We start from the raw sequence: 20,370 nt of genomic DNA, 5'->3' as shown, positions 1-20,370 counted from the left end.
TTTCAGGTTGAGGTCGACGCTTCTGAGATTGGGGCAGGGGCCGTTTTGTCTCAGAGGGAGTCTGATGGTTCTTTGATGAAACCGTGTGCTTTTTTTTGCAGAAAGTTTTCGCCTGCGAAACGCAATTATGATGTCGGCAATCGGGAGTTGTTGGCTACGAAGTGGGCGTTTGAGGAGTGGCGACATTGGCTTGAGGGAGCTAAACACCGTGTTGTGGTCCTGACCAATCATAAGAATCTGATTTACCTCGAGTCGGCCAAGCGGCTGAATCCTAGACAGGCTCGATGGTCCCTGTTTTTCTCCCGTTTTGATTTTGTGGTCTCGTATCTTCCGGGATCTAAGAATGTTAAGGCTGATGCCCTCTCTAGGAGTTTTTTGCCTAATTCTCCTGGAGTCCTGGAGCCGGTTGGCATTCTTAAGGAGGGGGTGATTCTTTCTGCTATCTCCCCTGATTTGCGCCGGGTGCTTTAGGAATTTCAGGCTGATAGGCCTGACCGCTGTCCAGTGGGGAAGCTGTTTGTTCCTGATAGATGGACAAGTAAGGTAATTTCTGAGGTTCATTGTTCAGTGTTGGCTGGTCATCCTGGGATTTTTGGTACCAGAAATTTGGTTGCTAGGTCCTTTTGGTGGCCTTCCTTGTCTCGCGATGTGCGTGCTTTTGTGCAGTCCTGTGGGACTTGCGCCCGGGCCAAGCCTTGCTGTTCCCGCGCTAGTGGGTTGCTTTTGCCTTTACCGGTCCCTGAGAGGCCCTGGACGCATATTTCCATGGATTTTATTTCGGATCTTCCTGTTTCCCAGAAGATGTCTGTTATCTGGGTTGTTTGTGACCGGTTCTCTAAAATGGTCCATTTGGTACCTTTGCCTAAGTTGCCTTCCTCCTCAGATCTGGTTCCATTGTTTTTTCAGCATGTGGTTCGTTTGCATGGCATTCCGGAGAATATTGTGTCTGACAGAGGTTCTCAGTTTGTCTCTAGATTTTGGCGGGCCTTTTGTGCTAGGATGGACATTGATTTGTCTTTTTCTTCGGCGTTTCATCCTCAGACTAATGGCCAAACTGAGCGAACTAATCAGACCTTGGAGACCTATTTGAGATGCTTTGTGTCTGCTGATCAGGATGATTGGGTGTCTTTCTTGCCGTTGGCCGAGTTTGACCTTAATAATCGTGCTAGTTCGGCTACTTTGGTTTCACCTTTCTTTTGTAATTTTGGTTTTCATCCTCGTTTTTCTTCTGGGCAGGTTGAGCCTTCTGATTGTCCTGGTGTTGATTCTGTGGTGGATAGGCTGCAGCAGATTTGGACTCATGTGGTGGACAATTTGACGTTGTCTCAGGAAAGGGCTCAACGTTTTGCTAACCTCCGTCGGCGTGTTGGTCCCCGGCTTCGTGTGGGGGATTTGGTTTGGTTGTCTTCTCATCATGTTCCTATGAAGGTTTCTCCTCCTAAGTTTAAGCCTCGGTTTATTGGTCCTTATAAAATTTCTGAAATTATTAATCCGGTGTCTTTTCGTTTGGCTCTTCCAGCCTCTTTTGCCATTCATAATGTTTTCCATAGATCTTTGTTGCGGAGATATGTGGTGCCCGTTGTTCCCTCGGTTGACCCTCCTGCCCCGGTGTTGGTTGAGGGAGAGTTGGAATATGAGGTTGAGAAGATTTTGGATTCTCGTTTTTCGAGGCGGAGGCTTCAGTATCTTGTCAAGTGGAAGGGTTATGGCCAGGAAGATAATTCTTGGGTTGTTGCCTCCGATGTCCATGCTACCGATTTGGTTCGTGCTTTTCACTTGGCTCGTCCTGATCGGCCTGGGGGCTCTGGTGAGGGTTCGGTGACCTCTCCTCAAGGGGGGGGTACTGTTGTGAATTCCGCTCTTGGGCTCCCTCCGGTGGTTGTAAGTGGCACTTTTGTGAGTTCTGCTCTTGGGCTCCCTCTTGTGGATTCTAGTGGTATGGCTGCTCCTTGGAGTTAGGTGTCATCAGCTGCCTTCACTTATCGTCTCTTCTGCTCCGCTATTTAAGTCTGGCTCTTTCTTCAGCCTGTGCCACTTGTCAATGTTTCCTGGCTGGATTCACATCTCTGCTTGGATTCTCCTGGTTTCCTGACCAGTTCTGCAAAGATAAGTTCTGGCTTTGCTCATTTCAGTCCACATGTTGTGGACTTATTGTTCTGTGCATTCTATATTTGTCCAGCTTGTCATTATGGATTTTTTCTGTTAGCTGGAAGCTCTGGGAAGCAGATTTACCCTCCACACCTTTAGTCAGGTGTGGAGATTTTGTAAACTCTGTGTGGATTGTTTTGTAGATTTTATACTGACCGCACAGTATCCTTTCCTGTCCTATCTATCAAGCTAGACTGGCCTCCTATGCTAAAATCTGATTTCATTTCTGCGTATGTTATTTACCCCTCCTCTCACCGTCATTATTTGTGGGGGGCTATCTTTCCTTTGGGGATTTTCTCTGAGGCAAGATAGGTTTCTTGTTTCCATCTTTAGGGGAAGTTAGATCTTAGGCTGTGCCGAGGGGTCTAGGGAGCGTCAGGTACCCCCCACGGCTATTTCTAGTTGCGCTGCTAGGTTCAGGGTCTGCGGTCAGTACAGATACCACCTCCTTCAGAGCTTGTCTCATGTTGTTCCTAAACCACCAGATCATAACAATCAATACACTCCTAAGATATCCCCACTGCACCCTGTGAAAGGCTTTTTCAGCATCCAAAGACAGGAATGCACTGGGGAGTCTACAGAGCTCCGCCACTCTGATTAAGTTAATGATTCTGCGTGTCCCGTCCTTTGTTTCCCGACTCGCCACAAAGCCAACCTGATCCGGGGAGATTAATGTGGGAATAACGTTATGTAATCTTAAAGCTAACATCTTAGAGAAAATGTTTACATTGCAGTTTAGTAGTGTAATAGGCCTAAAGTTGCCAGGAAAAACCAACCACCAGAACTATAGACCCAACCCAAAGAAATTAGTAGCATGGATTTACGTTTAAAAATATTACTTTATTTGTAGTGGTAACAACATATTTTATGTGCACATGTTTGAAAACATAAAATAATAATACAAAAAGTGACATATATAAAAAAAATCACCAATTATTATTATTATTTTTTTTTTTTTTTATTGTTATAGCGCCATTTATTCCATGGCGCTTTACATGTGAGGAGGGGTATACATAATAAAAACAAGTACAATAATCTTAAACAATACAAGTCATAACTGGTACAGGAGGAGTGAGGACCCTGCCCGCGAAGGCTCACAATCTACAATGTATGTGTGAGGATACAGTAGGCGAGGATAGAGCTGGTCATGCAGCGGTTTGGTCGGTCGGTGGTTACTGCAGGTTGTAGGCTTGTCGGAAGAGGTTGGTCTTCAGGTTCTTTTTGAAGGTTTCGATGGTAGGCGAGAGTCTGATGTGTTGTGGTAGAGGGTTCCAGAGTAGGGGTGATACGCGAGAGAAATCTTGTATACGATTGTGGGAATATACCAATATATACCAATATGTATAAAAAACCTAAATAGGCATAAGGTGCACCATAAAAGGAAAAATTATTACACAGAACTCCTACAGATAAAATTTGAGTTCCTTCTCTTGGCACAGCTTCTGCTTCATTCGTATGTGCGGTTTACTTGCAGAGCAAGCTCAATCCACGTGCTAACATCCCTGCGATGTTAACAGGGTATAGTAATTATTATTATTATTATTAACCCACGTCAGGAGCAATATGTTTCATAACGAGTTTAGGGGCATTGCGCCTGTCCGGCACAGGCTAGAAAATTGGCTATATTTTCCTTTTTAAAAAATGTCAATGCTCTAAAAGTGATCCGTTATCTTAATAGGAATGTAATAAATGAGAATACACATAATCAGGTGTAAAAAAAAAATGTTTAATAACCAGAAAAGTAATATGTTTCTATGTCTTGAGAATCCTCCTCACTCTCTCCATCTTGATCTGTATCAGACACATCTGGGCATTCTTCCACATGATCTTCTGCATCAATGTCACTTTCTTCCCCTAAATCTTCTAGCTGTAAGGGGTCTGTCTCATCATCAAGCAGTATATTTTGCACTTGCTCAACATGAAGGGCATTGGACAAGTCAAATATTCTCCTCACCATTTCATAAGAAAAGCAAAAGCAAGAGAGAGAATATGTGTTTGGGCGCAATGTGCCTGAGAAGCACACTCTTATTTCTAACAAAACCTTCTATGACAAATCCACAAATTTAGCACTAGCTATTCATAAAACAAGCTAAAAAAACAATTGGGATGAATAAAAACAGCAAATTCTAATCGTCAAAAGTGTGACGCATTCAGGGGCAATGAGCCTGAGAAGCCAAAACACTGATATCTGATCTCCTGCAGCTCTGCAGCACAAGAGGCTTCTCAGGTTTCACACAGCCTTTAAAGTTATGAAGGTACTGGGAGGATGGTGTTTCCCAGAAAAACCACTGAAAATAGAGAAATGAAACTAAGTGAGCTGCGCCTGTCAGATCAGTTGCCCCTCACAGAGGGTTAATGATAATAATAATAATCTTTATTTATATAGCGCCAACATATTCCGCAGCGCTTTACAGTTTAACAGTTTCAAACCCAACAGTCATAAGTAACAACGTTATCATTACAATAATTAAAGCAAGATAAAACGACTCTGCTAGTGAGAGCTTACAATCTACAACGAGGTGGGGTAGATACAAAGTACAGGTGTGTAATTACAATGATGGTCCAGCCATCTTCAGAGGGTGGGGGATGGATGGAAGTAGTGAATGGGCTACACACACACACACACACACACACATAAAATGACTTTGTTTAGGGAACGTGATTGGCCACTCTGAACAAATGTGTTTTGAGGGAGTGCCTAAAAATCTGCAAATTACCAACACATAGTGCCCAGATTGTGCTCTGGGAGACACAGGCCGTAAATTAAGTGGGTTCCTCTCACTATAATAATGCCAAAATGTGGTTTGTGCACACTGAAAGGCTGAGAAGCGAGGGGAATATTTGACTTTGGGAGAGAGGATATTGCTTGATTGGTTTATGGAAGCCATGTTGCTTTTGAAGGACCTTTAAGCCATAAATAATGTGGAAACCTTTTTTTTTCACTGACAGATGATTGACCTGAATGGGGGCTTCTTTTTTGTGAGACAAGCAGAAGTTTTTAGTGGTTTTATTTTCACCAACATAACATTGTTTACTGGCTTTTTATTCCATTTTTGGCAAGCAGAATGAATAAACAGTTGAACACCACGCTCTACTGGTTCATGTTGACTTTTTTTTATTAGACTGTGAACTGTCATTGTCGGTGAATAATTCATTTTTTTAGGTTACTTGCCATTTTTACAGATAGTTTAAGTAGAAATGTTCAAAAAGAAAAAGTTAAACGATATTTTATTAAAAAATGATAATTGATTTTATTCTCATTCTTAGCAGATGATTGTACCAGGAGATCTGAGGGACAGCTGACATCTTCGGTTTTTAAATCGGATGATCTTGAGATCCCACAGGATATAATTGTAGTGAATGCCATTACTCCAGATATACCATCATCCCTTCACAACAAAGATCTGTCATCTGATCCTATGAAACAGGACCTGTCTTCTGATTCATTACTGAATACTAAGGAAACTCAAAGTGAGAAAATAAGCATTAAAAAACAAACTGCTCCTAAAGTAAAGAAGCCATTTTCATATTCAGAATATGGCAATAATTTTTCCATTGAAAAGTCTATTCTTAAACATAAAAAAATTCACACATTGGAGAATAGATTTTCTTGTTTCAAGTGTGGGAAATGTTTTAACCAGAATTCAGATCTGGTTAGTCACCAGAGAACTCACACAGAGAAGCCATTTTCATGTTCAGAATGTGGAAAGTGTTTTTTATGGAAATCATATCTTGTTATTCACCAGAGAACTCACACAGGCGAGAAGCCTTTTTCCTGTTCAGAATGTGGTAAATGTTTTAACAATAAATCAGATCTTGTTAGTCACCAGAGAACTCACACAGGGGAGAAGCCATTTTCTTGTTCAGAATGTGGGAAATGTTTTAACCGTAAATCGGTTTTTCTTAAGCACCAAAGAACTCACACAGGGGAGAAGCCTTTTTTTTGTTCAGAATGTGGGAAATATTTTGCACAGAAATCAAATTTTGTTGTGCACCAGAAAATTCACACAGGGGAGAAGCCTTTTTTTTGTTCAGAATGTGGGAAATATTTTGCACAGAAATCAAATTTTGTTACGCACCAGAAAACTCACACAGGAGAGAAGCCTTTTTCATGTTCAGAATGTGGAAAATGTTTTAACCAGAAATCATATCTTGTTAGACACCAGAGAACTCACACAGGGGAAAGGCCTTTTTCTTGTTTAGAATGTGAAAAATGTTTTAACCTGAAATCGGATTTGGTTAAGCACCAGAGAACTCACACAGGGGAGAAGCTTTTTTTCTGTTCTGAATGTGGGAAATGTTTTGTGAAGAAATCATCACTTTTTAGGCACCAAAGCAGTCACACAGGGAAGATGTCTTTTTCATGTTCTTAATGTGGGAAATGTTTTACACGGATATAAACTCTTAATAAACATCTGCTTAATAAATATCAGAGTGTCACGATTTCTTTGCTCAGTGTGTTTTGCACACGGCGACTGATAGCTCAGTCATCCAATCTGGTGCAGGGGTGTCCTGAGCTGTCGGTGGTTTGATGGACAGCTGTAAAATGTGAGTCTGAGGCTGCCATCACACTATCAGTATTTTACATCAGTATTTGTAGCCAAAACCAGGACTGGAACAAATAGAGGAAAAGTATAATAGAAACATATGCACCACTTCTGCATTTATCACCCACTCCTGGTTTTGGCTTACAAATACTGATGTAAAATACTGACCAAATACTGCTAGTGTGACGGCAGCCTGAGAGTTGCTGAGCTTCTTTCAGGTTTTCTCTGTTCCAGGTGACTACATAGTTACTTAGATGAGCTGTCAGTCTCAGACCTTTGCCAGATGTAGCATCTGCTCAGAGATTTGCCTTGTATTTCTGTGCTCTGTTGACATTGGGCTTCTTTCTGACCATACATTTGCATAGCCCCTTTGCTCTCATTCGCTATCTTCCTTGTATTCTGACCTCAGATCATAACTTGACTTTGCCTTTTATCTTTTCACTTTTTAGTTTTCTATGTGCTCTACTGTATAGGTATCTGACCCAGGAACTTTTGACTACCCTGCCTCACAGCCTGCCATGATTGGTGACTACAGTAGTGTCGCATTATGTCTGGCCAATTCTATTTTTTTCCGCACCAATGGATCCAGTTCGTGTTCACTGCTGTGAACAGGTGCGGATTCTGACCCAGATGGCCCAGGATTTGACCAAGGTATACCAGAAGCTAAGATCTTCACAGTCCAAGCTGCAAGGTCAGTTTTCTGGTACTATGAGTGCTTCCCAAAGTTCTCCACTACCGACTGTAGTTATGACTTCGGTATCAGCTGACGTGCAATTGGTCACCCGAACCAGTAGTATGTGGAAAGGAAAGAAAGATGGAAAATCTGCACTGCAGGTTGATAACAGTAAATCCAGGTCCACACTAGAATAATATGCGGTTTCTATTGTGTACACATTTCAAAGTACTACACTTCATCCTCGGGACAAAAAAACATATGACAAGTGACAGAATGCATCCATACAGTAAAGGCCAAAAGTTTGGACACACCTTCTCATTTAATGATTTTTCTGCTGTATTTTCATGACTATGAAAATTGTACATTCACACTGAGGCACGTGCACACGTCAGGATTTCCTGAACAAAACTGGACATTTTCTGCGCGTTTTTTGCAGATTATTTGCGTTTTTTTTCCCGGAGGTTTCCAATGCAATAATGCAGTGGGAAATCCGCAAAATTAATGAACATGCATCGTTTTTTACTGCGATGCATTTTTTTCGCGGAAAAAAACGCAACATATGCACAAAAATTGCGGAATGCATTATAAATGATGGGATGCATATGTATGCGTTTTTTAAGTGTATTTAAAGCGAAAAAAACACGAAAAATCCTGAACATGTGCACACAGCCTCAAGGCATCAAAACTATGAATTTACACATGTGGAATTATATACTTAACAAAAAAGTGTGAAACAACTGAAAATATGTCTTATATTCTAGGTTCTTCAAAGTATCCACCTTTTGCTTTGATGACAGCTTTGCACACTCTTGGCATTCTCTTGATGAACTTCAAGAGGTAGTCACCGGAAATGGTCTTCCAACAATCTTGAAGGAGTTCCTAGAGATGCTTAGCACTTGTTGGCACTTTTGCCTTCACTCTGCAGTCCAACTCACCCCAAACCATCTCGATTGGGTTCAGGTCTGGTGACTGTGGAGGCCAGGTCATCTGGCGTAGCACCCTATCACTCTCCTTCTTAGTCAAATAGCCCTTACACAGCCTGGAGGTGTGTTTGAGGGTCATTGTCCTGCTGAAAAATAAATGATGGTCCAACTAAACGCAAACCGGATGGAATAGCATGCCGCTGCAAGATGCTGTGGTAGCCATGCTGGTTCAGTATGCCTTCAATTTTGAATAAATCCCCAACAGTTTCACCAGAAAAGCACCCCCACACAATCACACCTCCTCCTCCATGCTACATGGTGGGAACCAGGCATGTAGAGTCCATCCGTTCACCTTTTCTGCGTCGCACAAAGACACGGTGGTTGAAACCAAAGATCTCAAACTTGGACTCATCAGACCAAAGCACAAATTTCCACTGGTCTGATGTCCATTCCTGGTGTTCTTTAGCCCAAACAAGTCTCTTCTGCTTGTTGCCTGTCCTTAGCAGTGGTTTCCTAGCAGCTATTTTACCATGAAGGCCTGCTGCACAAAGTCTCCTCTTTACAGTTGTTGTAGAGATGTGTCTGCTGCTAGAACTCTGTGTGGCATTGACCTGGTTTCTAGTCTGAGCTGCTGTTAACCTGCAATTTCTGAGGCTGGTGACTCGGATAAACTTATCCTCAGAAGCAGAGGGGACTCTTGGTCTTCTTTTCCTGGGGAAGTCCTCATATGAGCCAGTTTCTTTGTAGTGCTTGATGGTTTTTGCAACTGCACTTGGGGACACTTTCAAAGTTTTCCCAATTTTTCGGACTGACTGACCTTCATTTCTTAAAGTAATGATGGCCACTCGCTTTTCTTTACTTAGCTGCTTATTTCTTGCCATAATACAAATTCTAACAGTCTATTAAGTAGCACTATCAGCTGTGTATCCACCAGACTTCTGCTCAACACAACTGATGGTCCCAACCCCATTTATAAGGCAAGAAATCCCACTTACTAAACTTGACAGGGCACACCTGTGAAGTGAAAACCATTCCTGGTGACTACCTCTTGAAGCTCATCAAGAGAATGCCAAGATTGTGCAAAGCAGTCATCAAAGCAAAAGGTGGCTACTTTGAAGAACCTAGAATATAAGACATATTTCAGTTGTTTCACACTTTTTTGTTAAGTATATAATTCCATGTGTTAATTCATAGTTTTGATGCCTTCAGTGTAAATTTACAATTTTCATAGTAATGAAAATACAGAAAAATCTTTAAATGACAAGGTGTGTCCAAACTTTTGGTCTGTACTGTATATACACACACTGATGAATTTGAAAAATGTGGCACCAAAAAAGAACACGTTATGTTCGAGTTCAGCTTGAACAGTTTAAATTGTAAATAATTTAAGAAGAAACGATGATAAAGGGTTTCAAAATATATAATTTACATATTGTTTATAAGATAAATGAAATTGAGAAAATAATAATAAAATGCATTTTTCCGGTTATAAGTTTAATCTAAAAATAAATGTAAGTAATAACAAAAATCCCAGGTACATATTTAAAAACCAGGGTGGTGGGAAAATAGTAAAACCCACCCCCGGAATAACCACATCAACTCCAATAAACTAAAAAGAAAAAAGGAGGACTAGGAGTACACTATGTTATGCACTAAAAGCAGTAATTTTATTATTCAAAATATAAGATTCAAATTTCAATACATCATAACAAAAAAAGTGCCAATCCAATGCAGATTAAATAAATCCCCCGCTCTTCCCCCGGGGAAACCCAACAACACCTCAGGTAAATCCCATACATATATCAAGTTGTTCATAAGGGGGGTAACAATGGGCTCCAAGTCAATACATAGGAGACAATGTGAGCTAGTAAATTATCATAAGTATGTCTTTACTAGAAGGTCAATAACGTACCGTACACAGTACCAAAACAGGTCACATTGATAAGTAAAGCTCATCTGTGAATGTGTGGGGAGGAGAGGGGTCGGACTGTGTACCCCCGATGCGCATTTCGCGGCGACGCAAGCCCACTTTCTCAAGGGGATGTAACAAAGGCCCTGACAGGACCTTTAAATAACCCGACGATCCTGGTCACATGACCAAAAGCAATCTATCGCCATGGCGCATGCGCGTTGGGGCCGCAGAGTCCTAGTCTGAGGATAACGCATCATGCACAGCGTTCACGCGCTGGGAGGAGAATCCCATAGCGTGCACACCGGGCATAAAGATGCCCATCCACAGACAGTACTTGGCTGGTCAGAACGCGATGCGCATGGCAATTTGAGATGTAACCCAGAATTAAAGGTCTATATGCTGTATTAATAAATAGAGATATGACCGGCAATATCATGTGAATCGCACCCCAATGTCCCTCAACAACATAAGGATGAACAAACAGCACATATGGATTAGAGCATGTGACAGAATATCAAATATAAATTAATTCCAAAGATACAAGGCTATAATCCGTAGTTAGTAAGATGGAGGTACATCCTCATATGTAAAATTTGGCCACAGTCCATGGTTATTGAGAACACATCATAACATCATTCCTTGGTCCGACAAAGGGTCAGATGAGGGTCATGACAGGACACAAAAAGTCATAGAGGTCACTAGTAAACAGAATAAATTAACATTAGAACAAATACATGATTAAAAACAAGAAATAAAATCAAAGGAAAATACCGCAAATCCAAGGGGATCAAGGGGTAAAATGATGGGAACAGGGAGGTAAAGCACCGCAGAAAAATATAAACCTTCCATAAAAAAGGGGAAAAGCTCAAAGATTCAATAAGCCCCTTCGGAGTCATGGTGTCCAACAGGACAATCCATCTGGTTTTAATCTGTGTGAGGAGTTTTTTATCTCCTCCCCTGATGCCCATATGAAGGGCATCGATCCCCCTCACCTCACCTTAAGCTGTCTTCCATCACAATTGTGATGCATCATAAAGTGACGGGGAATCATTTTAAGATCTGAAACATTGGACACTGTCCTAGCTGCACCAATGTCCCGCACATGTTCACGTATACGCACCCTCAGTTCTCTCGTAGTGAAGCCCACGTATATCTTGGGGCACAAGCAAGTAGCATAATAAATAACATTTGAAGTGCTGCAAGAGATACACTGTCTTATTTGGAATTCTTTGGACGCATCCGTAGATAAAGTAGAGCATGGAAAAGAACCACAAAGAGGGCCGCTGGAACCAAAAGGATTGCTAGGGGCGGGGACGTAATGGTTCCAAACCAGTAGATCACTAAGATTTTTAGATCTTTTAGGGGTCATTAGAGGAAAAGTTCCCAGAGCGGCCCCCAAGGAGGGATCAGTTCCCAAATGGGCCAATGTTTCCTCAGAATGGCACGCATGTTGTCCCATTCATGATTGTAGGTGGAGATGAACCGAATGGGTCCATCACCACCTCAATTCCTGCTCCTTTTGGCTGGGTGTAACAAATTGTTACGTGGGGTTCTCCTTGCACGATCATACCCAGACTTGACACATCTGCGGCTGTAACCATGAGCCGAGAAAAGATTTTTTAGATCTTTGGCTTGTGCTTCAAAGTTACTATCAGAGGAGCAAATTCGTCACATCCTGAGTAACTGTCCGACCGGGACAGCCCTAATGGTAGCTGGATCATGGGCTGAAGAGGCATGTAATAAAGAGTTGACAGATGTAGGCTTCCTGAAGATGTCCGTCTGAATGCACCGGCCAGAGTCAACCTCCAGGCGGACATGCCGGAAATCAACAGTCAACAATCCTATCATTAAAAGTATATGTCAGCCGAATGTTAGAAGTATTATCATTAAGAATCCTCTTGAAATCTCCGAGCTGGTGAGGTGCCCCATCCCACAGAAAAAAATATGTCATCAATATAGTGATACCAGCGTAGCACATGGGAAGGAACCGGTGGGCCCCTGTCACCAAAAATCACCCTCTTCCAAGTGCTCCCAAGAAGAGATTTGCATACGAGGGTGCACAGGCCGCATCCATGGCTGTGCCGCGCTTCTGTAAGTAACAATTGTCCTTGAAAACAAAAAATTGTGGGTGAGGACATAGCTCACCAACTCGAGGATCAACTCACACAAAGGGCTGTCCAGGTCGGAGGCCCCCAGGAAGAGACGAACAGCATCCAAGCCCTGAGAATGATCAAGATCAATGCAAGTATAGAGACTCTCCAAATCAGCAGTAACAAAAAGAGTATTGGTGTCCACAAGGACAGAATGTCCGTCATGTTGCAAACAAATGACGGCAGTGTCTCCACAAAAGCTTTAAGGTAAAAGTCAATAAATTGACATACTGGATCACATATGCTCCTAATTCCCTATAGGGAGTCCCGGGGGGTCAAGGGCATCCTTGTGGACCTTAGGTAACATAAAATGTTGGGGTACTGGGGGGACCTGACCATTAAACCATCAAACACACTCTTGGTAATGGGTTGAAAGACAATTTTAGATATGTTTTGAGATCCTTAATTTGGCGGAAAACTTCCTTCTCATACTTGTCATTGGGCCAGATAATTATATTCCTCCCTTTCTCCACCGGTTTAAACACAACATCTTTAAAGGATTGTAATTGTGTGATGACATACCGCTTTGTGGATGTTAAAATGTCATGACTCCACCTAGAATACAATTTTTTAAAATCCTCACTGACCAATTTTTTAAAGATTTCAATAGTTGGGCTAAAGGACAAGCGGGGGAATCTAGTAGATCTAGGCATGATTGAAGAGGGGAACTAAATAAAAATAAATATAGCGTGATGTAAAAATATCGGTATGTAGGTCAGGCTGCAAGTCACAGGCTCAAAGTATTGAAATTGGAGTGAGTGATGTGATGTTGGCGTGCCACTGAGAAGAATGAATGAACCAGAGGATTAAAAAGAGGGGGGATGGGATGTATAGAACCATAAATGTATTACAAAGTGGATTGTAGTGAATAAGTTTTTATCACATTGGAATGTTACATTTTTTAATTATTAGTAATTATGAGCGAATATACTCGATATTTCCCGAGCATGCTCGGGTGTCCTCCGAGTATTTGTTATTGCTCGGAGATTTAGTTTTCATCGCCGCAGCTGAATGATTTACAGCTATTAGCCAGCATAAGTACATGTGGGGGTTGCCTGGTTGCTAGGGAATCCCCACATATAATCAAGCAGGCTAACAGATGTAAATCATTCAGCTGCTGCAAGGAAAACTAAATCTCCGAGCACTAAAAAAATACTCAGAGGACACCCGAGCATGCTCGGGAAATCTTGAGTAACGAGTATATTCGCTCATCACTAATTATTAGATATTATATTGACATATAAAACACATTTTTAATGTGAATGTATGAGAAAAATAAGATACTAAAAGACTAGCCATAGAAATCGCTAAGATAATAGTGTGGGAAGAAATCTATGCTGCTCGGAAAGTCTTTTAGATGAGATCATCAGTCGGGGATAAACCAGCTGCTAGAGAGAGAGGCTGGGGGAAATCATGACGTGATGTGACAACATTCTTGTACAAGCCTCCAGCGAAGCCGAGAAAGAAGAATAAAGAAGAGATTTTCAAGCAAAATAAGTGGCAAAACAAAATATGAAGTGGGAGTGAGTTCAAATCCTACCTGAAATAATGAATTGAAGTAACCTATCATTGGAAAAATATTAAGAGATTATACTGTACACAAAATATAATTATTCAAAATATTTAAGAAATATATATTTAATAAAAATGGTGATTGATAAAAATCAAGCATAAAATGGAAAAGTCATTCGGCAAGATAATATATGCGCGAGGGGTAGTTTCTACAGTGGGTACAGAAAGTAATCAAACCTCTCGAAATGTTTCACTCTTTACTTCATTGTAGGCATTTGGTAAATTCAAAAAAGTTTTTTTTTTCTCATTAATGTACACTCTGCACCCCATCTTGACTGAAACCCCCCAGAAATGTAGACATTTTTGAAAATGTATTAAAAAAGAAAAACTGAAATATCACATGGTCATAAGTATTCAGACCCTTTGCTCAGACACTCATATTTATGTTACATGCTGTCCATTTCCTTGTGATCCTCCTTGAGATGTTTCTGCTACTTCATTGGAGTCCAGCTGTGATTAATTAAACTTTAAACTGATAGGACTTGATTTGGAAAGGCACACACCTGCCTATATAATACCTCACAGCTCACAGTGCATGTCAGACCAATGAGAATCATGAGGTCAAATGAACTGGCCAAGGAGCTCAGAGACAGAATTGTGGCAAGGCACAGATCTGGCCAAGGTTACAAAAGAATCTCTGCAGTACTCAATGTTCCTAAGAGCACAGTGGCCTCCATAATCCTTAAATGGAAGAAGTTTGGGACAACCAGAAGTCTTCCTAGACCTGGCCGTTCAGCCAAACTGAGCAATCATGGGAGAAGAACCTTAGTGAGAGAGGTAAAGATGAACCCCAAGATCACTGTGACTAAGCTCCAGAGATGCAGTAGGGATATGGGAGAAAGTTCCACAAAGTCAACTATCACTGCAGCCCTCCATCAGTTGGGTCTTTATGGCAGAGTGGCCCAACGGAAGCCTCTCCTCAGTGCAAGACATATGAAAGCCCGCAAAGAGTTTGCTAAAAACACAAGAAGGACTCCCAGACTATGAGAAATAACATTCTCTGGTCTGATGAGATGACTATAGACCTTTTTGGTGATAATTCTAAGTGGTATGTGTAGCGAAAACCAGGCACTGCTCATTGGCCGCTCAATACAATCCCAACAGTGAAACATGGTGGTGGCAGCATCAGCTTATTGGGGTGTTTATCAGCTGCATGGACAGGATGACTGGTTGCCATAGAAGGAAAACATGGATGCGTCCAAGTACAGAGATATCCTGGATGAAAACCTCTTCCAGAGTGCTCTGATCCTCAGACTTGGCCAAAGGTTCACATTCCAACAAGACAATGAACCTAAGCACACAGCTGAAATAAGAAAGGAGTGGCTTCAGAATAACTCTGTGACCATTCTTCACTGGCACAGCCAGATTCCTGACCTAAACCTAATTGAGCATCTCTGGAAAGACCTGAAAATGGCTGTCCACCAACGTTCACCAATTAACCTGAACTGGAGAGGATCTGCAAGGAAGAATAGCAGAGGATCCCCAAATCCAGGTGTGAAAAACTTGTTGACTCATTCAAAAGAAGACTCATGGCTGTACTAGCTCAAAAGGTGCTTCTACTCAATACTGAGGAAAGGGTCTGAATACTTATGACAAGGGTTGAGCGAAACAGATCGGACAAATTAAAAAATCGCCGACTTTCGGCAAAGTCGGGTTTCATGAAACCCGACCTGATCCTAGTGTGGGATCGGCCATGAGGTCGGCGATCTTTGCGCCAAAGTCATGTTTCGTATGACGCTTTCAGTGCCATTTTTCAGCCAATGAAGGAGGACGCAGAGTGTGGGCAGTGTGATGACATAGGTCTCAGTCCCCACATCTTAGAGAAGGGCATGACAGTGATTGGCTTGCTTTCTACGGCATCACAGGGGCTATAAAGGGGCGTGCACGCCGACGTCCATCTTACTTCTGCCGATCGTAGCATAGGGAGAGGTTGCTGCAGCTTCATCAGAAGGGATATAGTTAGGGAGGGAAGATTAAGCCCCGAAACTGCTTGTGCTGTAGCGATTTCCACTGTCCAACACCACCATTTGTTTGCAGGGACAGTGGAGGCTATGTTTTTGTGCATCAGCTCTGTAGCTTGCAAATATAACAAAAAGAAACGGCTAAAAGCAGCAGCCAGCTCACCGACCAGACCACCAGATGTAGAGCACGAGAGTCCGTCCTGACCCAGACGTCAAGTGATAGCGAACAAAAAAAGATGAATGGGTACTCCAGCTCCAATAAAAGGTGAAAGTCTTTATTATTCCAAAGTTAAAAAGGATAATCCAACGCACATAGTGAACAAGTAGGCGAAAGCGACAGTCCCGGCTACGCGTTTCGATCCATAAGGATCTTACTCATGCCTAAGGAGTGACCGGATAGAAAGATCTAAATATAATCATCATTAGCCAATTACAAAGTTCCATTTGGACATGTGATGAATCCGGAAAGGTCCTAAACATCTAAAATAAGGACATAAAACACTATAACAGAATAGTACAGAAATTAAAGCAAGAACAATTAAAACATCAACAGTAGTGATATAATATTTCATTTCTTTTGTTTAATCCTGTGGGGAAACGGGTATTGAGATTGTATATCCAAAACGCCTCTCTAGTGAGAAGACGTCTTATCTGTAGCTTATTAGGCTGCCTTATAAGGCTCCCTGATAGCTGCATTGCTGTTTGCACACCACTGTGCAAACCAACTGCTTTTTTAAAAGCAAAAATCCTGTTGCTCCTTTCTGCACAGTTATCTTGTTTATTTGTCCACACTTTTGTGTGCAGCAGACCTTTTTATTGCTGCCATACTTTTCCTGAGATCATTGTAGGGAGATTGAAATTGTACTATCAATTCAAAGTGACAGGAGACAGCATTTGTCCAGTATGGTTACGAACTACTTTTCCTCCCTTATCGATGTTCTCCCTCACAGGTCATTCCCCTTTGATTACTGGGCATCTAAAATAGACACCTGGCCTGAATTGGCAGAATATGCATTACAGGAGCTCGCTTGCCCTGCTTCTAGTGTGCTATCAGAAAGAGTCTTCAGTGCTGCTGGTTCAATAGTGACCGAAAAAAGGACACGTCTGGCTACCCAGAATGTTGATGATCTAACCTTCATTAAAATGAACCAATCATGGATTTCAAATTATTTTGCCCCACCTTCTCCTGCTGACACGTAGCTTGCCTGAAAAATGTCTTGCTTTTGGCCTCCTCTTACTGACTTCTCCAATTCCGCCATTTGCAGCTGCTGAATGTCCACCATAGGCAATTTTTATACCTCCCTAAATGGGCTGACTCCCCCCACAGGGCCGTGGTCACCACCTGGCGCAAGCACCCGTGCGAGTGTCGTTTGCCTGGACAGGTGGGTGTGCCCACTCTTGGGCGACGGCACTGGTACATGGTCCCTCATAGTACAATGAAGTGTCTCTGATGGTGGGGGTGCACAACCAACGTCAGACACACCGTCGTAATATGAGGGGCCCTGTGCCAGTACCGCCGCCCACGAGAGAGTGTTCCCCCCCAGCTCGAACAGTGCTCTACCACTTGCAATACTTACCTCTTCCTGCTCCACCACTGTGTAGTCTGTGCTGTTAAATCCTTCAATGGCACTGCCAATACAAATTTGTTGAAATGATAGATAGTTAAAATATACAGGGGCCCTGGCCTCCATTTAGACCAGTTAATACTTTGCGCCTACTACCATTGTCTGCTACTCAGCAGAGGAGCCAACCCCAGTACCTAGCTATGCTGCCTGTTTAGTCCTGTTACCAATTTTGAACTGCTTTTAGCCTACTTTTGTATTTGGGCCTACTACCTGTGTCTGCGCCACTCATTATAGTTGTCCTCCACTGAACAAAGCAATGCCGCCTGTTTAGTCCTGTTACCAATTTTGAACTGCATTTAGCCTACTTTTTTATTGTGGGCCTACAAGCTGTGTCTGCGCCACTCATTACAGTTGTCCTCCACTGAACACAGATATGCCGCCTGTTTAGTCCTGTTACCAATTTTGAACTGCATTTAGCCTACTTTTGTATTTGGGCCTACTAACTGTGTCTGCGCCACTCATTACAGTTGTCCTCCACTGAACAAAGCAATGCCACCTGTTTAGTCCTGTTACCAATTTTGAACTGCTTTTAGCCTACTTTTTTATTTTGGGCCTACTAACTGTGTTTGCGCCACTCATTACAGTTGTCCTCCACTGAACAAAGCTATGTCACCTGTTTAGTCCTGTTACCAATTTTGAACTGCATGTAGCCTACTTTATTATTTGGGCCTATATCTGTGCTTCCTCATCATCCGGCCCATTGCACAGCCACTGCTAGATGAGTCTGGTGGTACATTGACCTAGACCACTACATTCCCCTTGCACTCTACACAGCCTGAATCTGACCCTGCTGAAAGTCAGGTTCCCCTTCCCGCATACTATACCACCTTACACGGGGACAAAGAGGAAGGTGCAGATGAAAGTGCAGGTTCCTTCATCAGGTGAGGGGGGGAAAAATTGTTGGCGACGTCACTGGCACAGGGCCCCCCATAGTACGCAAAAGTGTCTCTGGCAGTGAGAGGCGCCACCCACCGTCAAACACACCGCCGTACTATGAGGAGCCCTGTGCCAGTGCCAATGAGTGGGCCCCCCCCTGCTTGCTCAGGATCACAGCACTTGCAAAGTTGAAATACTTACCTCTCCCTGCTCCACCTTCATGATGTATTCCGCGTTTCCTGGGCCCACGAAAATCTTGAACCAGCCCTACCCTCCCACAATTTTAGCCAAATGACCCCCTGTTTTCAATGCCTAACTATTATTATAAAGTAAATTAAGATTGACAAGCTTAAGAAATAAGAATTGATGTTTTTGGCATTAAAATGGGCACTGTAGATGTTTTCCTGTCCTCCAGTCACTTCCGACTTTGATTCCCCATTGACTTGCATTGGGTTTCGTGTTTCGGTCGGCCCCCGACTTTTAGAAATAATCATCCGATTTCACACGACCCGACTTTTAACAAAGTCGGGTTTCGCGAAACCCGACTCGATCCTAAAAAAGTAAAAGTCGCTCAACTCTATTTATGACCATGTGATATTTCAGTTTTTCTGTTTTAATAAATTTTCAAAAATGTCTACATTTCTTTTTTTTCAGTCAAGATGGGGTGCAGAGTGTACATTAATGAGAAAAAAATGAACTTTTTTGTATTTACTAAATAGCTGCAATGAAAGAAAGAGTGAAAAATGTAAAGGGGTCTGTTAGGAGTCGAGTTTCCTCCGCGGCACAGGGGGAATCTCGATCCGTGTCTACTCCGGTCTCCCATTCTGCTTCGCCCGCAGTGGGCTCTGCTCAGCGGAGGCGTCGCTCCCAGCGTCTTGCTGGGACTGATTCTGTGCAGGGAGTTACTGCTGCTTTTCCTGGCTCTCCTGTTGTACTCTGCACTGATCTGCGGCGAGCTGGCTTCTCTGGGACTAAGTCCTTATTTGCACACACTGAGCATGCCCAGGGCAAGATCTCCCATTGGAGATCAAGGGTCACATGCTCAGGTACTGCAGCACATTCTATTGGTCCTCCTGGAAGGTCTTGGAAGGGCAAAACTTCAGTAGCAGCTTCCTGTGCTGCACCTATATAAACTGCGCATGACCGCACGGCCATGCGCTAGTATTGTCTTGTTATAATGTGTGTGTGTAGATGGATGTATGTCGAAGGATGAAAGCTCCTAAGTATCCCTCCCTAGTGTTGTTGTCTGTTCGCGGATGATGGTAGCTATCTAGCGCCCGACTTGCCATCTACACGTAACACACATCTCAGCGTCCTTTGGCTGTGTCCGCCAGTACGGCGCCGTGCGCTTCCTCTGCGCTTTCCTTACCCAAGCCTGGGTGGATAGTGGCGTCCGTCAGTGCGGCACCGCACGCACTCTCGTGCCTTAAGTTTCTATTTATAAGTTTCCTTACACACCCAGTTGCGGTGTTGTGCCAGCAAGAGTCTAATCGGACTTCAATCCCGGATTGGGGTTGTGTTCGCTGACTCCTTGCTCGCATTCTATGTGCGGTACTGCGGTCCTGTGACGTAACAGAATCGCTTCTTTCACGCAGGGTGCAGTTAACCCATGTGTGTATACCTAGTACCGCCATATTGTCCGTCTTGCTAGCTGCAGGGTCTTTTACCTGCACGGTGGACCTCGGACTGCGAACGCACCTAGTTTCTTACCATCTATACTTGGTGCGTTCCGCCAGTCCTTAACTTAATACTAGCGCCAAGGTCTGGCTAGTATGGCGGACATTCAGCAATCTTTGCGGTATATCCAGCAGTTGGAGGGTAGGTTGAAGGTTCTCGAGAACTCAACCTCAGCTGTGGATGTTACCGCAGTTGCTGTAAAGGCTGCTGGCGTGGCGGCAGCAACCTTGTCCACTGCCACCCCTGTTCCGACATTATCCCGCCTCCCGTTGCCAGAAAAATTTTCTGGAGATTGCAAAACTT

General features: G+C 42.9%; 1 protein-coding gene across 1 annotated transcript in view; it reads left to right on the top strand.

Annotated features, from left to right (window-relative positions):
* LOC138663592 (zinc finger protein 605-like) overlaps positions 1-6,577 on the top strand; it is an 89,305-nt gene extending 82,728 nt beyond the window's left edge. The window contains exon 9 of the mRNA XM_069749852.1: positions 5,827-6,577. Coding sequence (XP_069605953.1) covers positions 5,827-6,521 — 695 coding nt within the window. The 3' untranslated portion in view covers positions 6,522-6,577. The remainder of the gene's footprint in view (positions 1-5,826) is intronic.
* The last annotated feature ends 13,793 nt before the right edge of the window (positions 6,578-20,370 follow it).

The sequence above is a fragment of the Ranitomeya imitator genome, chromosome 2, assembly GCF_032444005.1.
Source record: "Ranitomeya imitator isolate aRanImi1 chromosome 2, aRanImi1.pri, whole genome shotgun sequence".
Classification (NCBI taxonomy): Eukaryota; Metazoa; Chordata; class Amphibia; order Anura; family Dendrobatidae; genus Ranitomeya; species Ranitomeya imitator.
The sequence above is the reverse complement of the archived record's forward strand: the minus strand, read 5'-3'. Positions and strand labels throughout refer to the sequence as shown.